The sequence below is a fragment of the Typha latifolia genome, chromosome 10 (genome assembly GCF_019914945.1).
Source record: "Typha latifolia isolate L0001 chromosome 10, TyphaL0001v2, whole genome shotgun sequence".
NCBI lineage: Eukaryota > Viridiplantae > Streptophyta > Magnoliopsida > Poales > Typhaceae > Typha > Typha latifolia.
Window position 1 is genome coordinate 5,070,485 of NC_133095.1, and position 6,815 is coordinate 5,077,299.

A 6,815-nucleotide genomic window follows, 5' to 3' on the forward strand; every position below is an offset into this window, starting at 1 on the left:
GATCAATCCAGATCAAATTCATAACAAAAAAAGATGAAGCATAGTTCAAAATATTAAAAAAAAATTCGTATTTTGTTATGAATGTATAATCCTTTTTGTTTCTTTTTCTTTTTGCACGAGGTAAATACAAATGCACATAAAATGGGTCGTTAATAACAAAATTAATAATAATAGAAAGATGTAGGGTGTAAATTATAAAAGTTCGACAACACTTCCATCCATAAACGTCGTGTCAGAACTCACAAGTCACAACACAAACTTCCGCCATGGAAACTCCCGAATCGAAAGCTAGGAGCAACGCCATGGAAGAAGGGTATGTGGAAGAGAAGCAGGCCGTTGAGGAAGAGGAGGACGAGGAGGAAGAGGAAGAGGTGCGGGCATGGAGTTGGGGCGCCGGTACGGACGGCCAGCTCGGTATCGGAACCCTAGAAGACCAAGCCCTCCCCCAGCCTCTCCGCTTCGGCTCTTCCTCTCCTCCCCCTCTTCTCGGCATCGCTCGAATCGCTTGCGGCGGCGCCCACGCCATTGCGTTGACAGGTACCGAGATCCACCGCTACTATTAGTTCATACTCATTTTTTATTCCTGTTGAGAATCGGGATCTTTATGTGTTCGGCATGAATTGGAAGGAGAAACTGTAGTTTTGGTAGTGTTCTAGCTCGGATGAATATTCTTCCGTAAAGAAAAGGTGCGTTTTTTAATGGGCATTGTTGAAACTGGTAGGTGATGGCAGAGTACTAACATGGGGAAGAGGTATGCGTGGTCAACTTGGTCATGGGGAGCTAGAGAATTGCGTACGACCAAAGCCTGTAAAGTTCTTTGAAAACTTTACTATATCTTATGTTTCTGCTGGATGGAATCACTCTGGATTTGTTACAGGTTCCTTGATGCTGGACCATTTATTTCATCCTCCATTTAATCGAACTTGATACTTTAACTTTGTTATATACTTACATTCTATTATTATGTTCCAAACTTGTATTAATTCTAAATAGCTCTTTCCATTTCTTTCTTCTAGTTGCAAAAAGAATCAATGCTTCTTTACATCGCAATATTATAGTTTGCATCTTTGCTTTATATCATTTTTAAAGCTAATCTAAATAGCCTGGACTATTTAGCCAAAAAAAAGTTTTATATGTATATCAAACAATCTAAAGTAATCTTATAAAAAGTGATAATCTGACTATATAAGTATGTTCTAACCTACAGTTGAATAATGAGCACATGGATATGTCAGATATGTTCAGTTCTTCACTATCTGAGAAAATTCAACTTACCAACCAAACACGGGCTTAACATTCTCACTCTCAATATTGAATTCCCTCCACATGTTAAAGATAGACTGAGAAAAATGCATCAATACATGTATGCATTTTGTAAATATATTCTATATTATTTCTAACCCTTTCAAGTTGAGGAACCAGACAATGTTGAATAATCGTTCAAATATCATGTATCTTCGACATCCTTTAACTTTTTATCAGTTGGAGAAAAATTATATCATATACTATATGCTGTATTTTTTTTTATAAAGTTGAGAACCAAGAACTTGATCTTCACATTGGGAAGAAGCAAACTACCAAATATTGTTTGGTTGACTTGAAAATTGGTGAAACACATGAAATATTTGTTTCATGACACTGGAGTAGTTAGATTTTAGCAATTTTGTGTGTAGCAAGTTATGTGGTAAATCATGTTAGGTGTTATGTTTGTCACTTAATCCCTTTTTCTTTGCTCGTTACATTCTTCTAAATTGTTCATTAGTTACTTTTTGTCTATGCAAAGTCGCCCACATCTTCTGCATTTTCTTTTGCTAAGATAGATGACCACCGCTATCCTGAACTTGAAAATAAACAGTTGTGCAAGTTCTTGAGTATTTTATTAGAATATTATATGAGAGAGTATGTTTGTAGATGCATTCAGTAGATAGAAAGACTTGGTGTATCATTACAGGGATCTTTTGGGAAATCAGAAGTGTAAAATCTCATTGTTAGGGAGAAATTCCAAAGATTAATTTTGTGAGAACCATTTTTAATGATCTACCACTATTTAGTGTTTCTTCAGAATAGAAAAGTATCAATTGAAATTGTGAATCCAAAACATTTTTTTGGTTTCAGTTGAGTCTAGCCTTTATGCCTTTAAGGAGTTTCAATTCAGCAATCTTTGTTCTGGTAGTTTTAGTCCAAATTATGGAGTTTTAAACAAGAAATAAAGAACATTTAAAAGAATCACAAGAGGTAAGAAAAACAGTATTATGATCTGCCACTGGAGACTCTTTTTTTAAGGTCAAAGTTTACTGTTAACTTTTTAATCCCTAGATTAGTGTTTTATTTGAGCAAGGTTTAGAGAAAGTTGGTATACTATCTTATCAACTGTAGAAGATTAGAGTGCAAAAGGCTAGCTAACATTTTAACTCCATACTGTCTTGAAAGTGGTCACAATTGCACCTGACCTTCTCTGTATGCTCTAAGTAGAATTGTTAGCCAACTTACTACCATTCCTTTAATTACTTTCATTGGGTTAAATACTTACATGCTGACATGAGCTCCTATGAAGAATTATCTCACAACATTGAGAATTGTCCACTGTGTTGGCACCACTTGAGTTAGGAGAACTTGTCCAACTAGGTGTATATTGTGGGAGTGTGATGCTTCAACAAACATGGACTAGATTTGTGCAGTTGTTTTGGGTTTTGTCAACTTTGATGAACTTTTAATGAGAAATGCCTTTGAAAGAGAAGAAAATACTTTTAACTCGTATTTGGTTTGATTTAACCTGATTTATGGTATTATTTTCTGTTGCTATAATCAATGTAAATGTTAGTTTTGGCCTTCTCTTTGACGATTTTTAGTTCTCCTTTCTCAGATAAGGGACGCCTCTTCATGTGCGGGGATGGCTCGTTTGGGCAGCTTGGGAATGGAGATAACCAGTCACATAATTTTCCTGTTGAAGTTTTGTTCTTTACTTCAAAGCATGTTGAGCAGATAGCATGCGGAATGCGCCATTCTCTTGCCTTAGTGACAGGTAAAGTAATTATGACATGTTAATTTAGTAAGTTGAGAAAATAATGCAAAAAATCCATGGTTTTTGTTTTGCGACATGACCTGCTTGGACTATCATGAGTATTGATATAGTGACATCTGACAGACTGTGAGAACCTGGAATAACATCAGAATGCAAATTAGGTACCTTGTTGAAAGTGGACAAAATTATAATTCTACAAAGGTTTGAGAAATTCATATTGAATTTGCCCGTACAACTTTGTGAAATGAATTTCAATGACAAATTATTATGAATAATCTGATATTGGGACTTAATCAATGTGGGATTACTCATATCTCTCCAGTTTATAATTGTTACAAATAGTGTGATCTGAACTCAATGTACCTCTACAGAAGAAGTACCCCTCAATACAACTTTTTTTATTTATAAATTTGTCGCAAACTTTATAAAAATTATAATTTAGATACTTTATCTAACAGATGCAGCCTTAGCCTGTTTCTCTTATTTCTTTCCCTTGCAATTTATTCAAGAAGAGCAATTTTATTTTATTTCAGCTTACATTAAATTCATCTATTTGCATAAATTGCTCTTCTGTACATCGAATTTGTTAACCAAATCTTAAAATGCTCACATATTGAGCAGTTTAATCACAGAAGAGCCATTTCAGTCAAAGAGTCATTTCAGTAAATTGGTAATTAATTGTAATAATATGCAAGCAATTGATTGTTGATGCAATTTAATGGATGAAGGAGAAATATTAACCAAAGAGGGTTACTTGGGCAGGAGAAAAAACATTAGAGGGCTGCGGAGGTGTTTCTCTTGTTAAAACATCCGTGAATGCTTTAAACCAAGGGTTATGGGCATTATACTTCTAATCCGTTAATGTTACAGCTTCATAATCTGATCCAAATTAGCTGTAGGATTTTTCTAGTATTTAAATAATAGTCTTATTTTTTGTTGTAGGTGATGTGATCTATGGTTTCGGCTCTGGGAGACACGGGCAAATTGGTCAATGTCTATCAAGGGCCCAAAGATCATACAACTGTCCTGAAGTTATTCAAGGATTTGGGGACTGTAAATTTGTTGGTCTGTTCGCCAATGGAGATCATAGTGCTGCTCTGAATTGTAAGTTTTGCAGGTTTTTTTGTTTGAAGACGTTTCTACTTTCTTGTGATCATTCATTAATAATTCTATCTCAATTTTTACTTCTCAGCTGATGGACAATTATACATCTGGGGCAGAGGATTCAGTGGAAGTGCTGATGATCTTCACCCTCGACTTATGCCTTCACCGTTGAAGATCTCTCAAGTTGCATTAGGATGGCATCATGCCTTAGTAACAACTGGTATGCTTGTAACATACATCAATAAAACAAACCTGATTTACTGGATGTTGGATTTTTTTTTTTCACTTTTTTTTTATGATTTCACAGATGGTAAAGTGTATATGTTTGGTGGTTATCGCCACGGATCTGGTGGTTCAGCAGTAGTGAATCAGATGCAGCACCAATCAGTCCCCTCTACTCCATGTATTGATGTAGATGGTAAGTCTTGATTTTCACCTTAGGGGATTCATCAATTTTCAAATATGTAACTATTAGTTGACACTTGGCCTTTTTGTCAAATGTGTATATTGGAATGTAAAAGATAAATAGTTTTTATTTCCACTGTTGAAGTTGCTTTATGAGGAGAACTACCTATTTATCATGTGTGTTTCTAACAAGAATTTCCTCGTATGAAAGTACTCAATTTGTTCCATGGATTCTTCTGTTGAGGCTTAGAATTTTCAACTACATATGAGATCCATCTAGGAGTCTTCAAGTATCCCTGGGGATCCATTAGTTCACTGATAAATCATTTGCTTCTAATCATCGCTACCAAAGTTAAAATACTATTTTGTCCAGCCATTATGCAATCTAATTAGCATCATCATGTATGTTTGGCTAGGTTGTTCATGATACATTAAAATATATATGAAATATGAACTAAATGTTCCATCATAGTTTTTGTCTGATATTTTACCATAGGTAGCCTAATGAAAATTATATGGTGTTTGTTTGATTTCCAGAAACTCACAGGTTGCCAGCATTGGAGAAGGTACCTGGTCTTGACGGGGAACAAGTGGTGCATATTGCCACCGGTGCCGAGCATTCTGCTCTGATAACAGGTGCGACATTCAGAAATGCCTATTCTCAGTTTCTCGGTAGTTGCATTTACGTGATGATGACCTCTTTTTTTCTCAGAGAAAGGAACAATCATGACCTGGGGCTGGGGAGAGCATGGCCAGCTTGGTCTGGGAGGTACGTGCGATCAAACATGCCCTCAGATAGTAAATGTCAAAAATAGGCCATCTTTCGCTTCAGCTCCACTTGGAATCTACTGTGGTAGTGGATTTACAGTTGTGGCAAAATTAGATGTATAAAAAGTTCTACAAGTTAAACGTAGCATAATAATGAAAAGATGAACAATCCATGGTATTTATAATTCTTTTCTTTTTAGCCTGTTTGTATATTTATGTATATTTTCTGCTTGTTGCTGTAGTTCTTTTGAAAGATGTGTGATTCTCTGGTGTGCATGTCATCTTGATTTTTTTTTAATGTTAAATTGATAATTGTTTTTTTGTTTGGTACTAATACGATTACAGAGCAGGTGAATTTAGTGCACTGGCAACCATTGATCTGTTTTAGTACCGTGCATCAAGGATCACAGTACCCATCAAATTTTCAGACATAATTTTCCCTGCAGAAGAAGTTATATTTTATCGCCCTTTGGTTGGGCGAAAGTTGGAGTGCCATTTATAGTTTTACCCTCCTTAGTTTGAATAAAAATCACTTCACCCTCTGCATTTTGCTTGCTTTGTATTACTGTAGCCCTATTGAATAATTTTGTTTTGTATCTATAATTTTGTTTTGTTAATAGAGATGACAAAAAAATTTAAGAGGCAATTGTTCATCTGCTAAGATATAAGGGCATGGACATTGTTAATTTTAAATGAAAAATCGAAAAGCAAACCCGTTTTGGATTAGAGGTATGTCCGACAAACCCGTTTCGGATTATAATTTTTTATATATTTTTAGTTGTCCTATATATTACTATGTCAAGGAGAGTAAATTATATCCTAGAGCCAAGAAGGGCATCTTCTTGGGCTTTAGCACTAGTGTGAAAGAATTTTGAGTTTGGAGGTTGGAATTAAAGAAAGTGATTGTCAGCATGAATATCACATTTGATAAGTCGTGCATGCTAAAGCAGAGCCAAAAGACAGCTAGTATGGTTGATGACAGTGTTAGAGAGATTCCATGACAGGTGGATTTGAGGTGAACAATGGTCCAGGAAGGAAAATCTCTTCACACTTTGGAGTTGAAGACAAATGAGCAAGACTCTATAGTAGTCAAATGCTAAGAAGAGAGATTAGAAGTTGGATACACTATTTAGATATGTTGGCTTATGCACTTCCGGTGGTTGATGAAGACTCTTCCACTACTTTCAAAGAAGTCATGAGGAATACTAAAAGTGCAAATTAGAAAGTGGTGATGAATGATGAAATGAAAGTTCTCGATAAAAATAGCACTTTGGGACTTGGTGTAGCTTCATAAAGGAAATAAAGCAATTGGATGCAAATGGATATATGCCAAGAAGGAAGATCCTCAATCAAAATGTAGCGTTTACAGTCGACGGTTGCCCTATCTATCACAGAGGCTAAGTATATGGCAATAACGAAAGCAATTTGGTTGATTGGCTTAATGGATGACTTGGGTGTATACTAAGAGCAGGTAGAGATACATTGTGATAGCCAAAGTGGTGTTTGGAAAAGAATT

The 6,815-nt window shown here is 35.5% G+C and overlaps 1 protein-coding gene across 3 annotated transcripts; it reads left to right on the forward strand.

Annotated features, from left to right (window-relative positions):
* The first annotated feature begins 232 nt into the window (after positions 1-232).
* Positions 233-5,947, forward strand: LOC140796049 (ultraviolet-B receptor UVR8). Of its 3 annotated transcripts, none has more exons than XM_073148889.1 (9): positions 233-537; positions 722-877; positions 2,864-3,022; positions 3,965-4,126; positions 4,215-4,346; positions 4,434-4,544; positions 5,069-5,167; positions 5,244-5,300; positions 5,645-5,947. In XM_073148889.1, exons 1-9 carry the CDS (start codon positions 267-269, stop codon positions 5,731-5,733), a joined length of 1,236 nt encoding a protein of 411 aa, XP_073004990.1. In that variant the 5' UTR covers positions 233-266; the 3' UTR covers positions 5,734-5,947. The 3 variants fall into 3 exon arrangements, with proteins under 3 accessions (XP_073004990.1, XP_073004991.1, XP_073004988.1); XM_073148890.1 differs by having other exon boundaries at positions 5,650-5,821; XM_073148887.1 differs by lacking the exon at positions 5,645-5,947 and having other exon boundaries at positions 5,244-5,580.
* Positions 5,948-6,815: the final 868 nt, after the last annotated feature.

Coding starts and splice junctions, on each gene's coding strand:
- LOC140796049 (XM_073148887.1), top strand. CDS start 267: ATGGAAACTCCCGAATCGAAAGCTAGGAGCAACGCCATGGAAGAAGGG. Junction 3,023..3,964: donor TTCTCTTGCCTTAGTGACAG/GTAAAGTAATTA, acceptor TTTTTGTTGTAG/GTGATGTGATCTATGGTTTC. Junction 4,545..5,068: donor TCCATGTATTGATGTAGATG/GTAAGTCTTGAT, acceptor TTTGATTTCCAG/AAACTCACAGGTTGCCAGCA.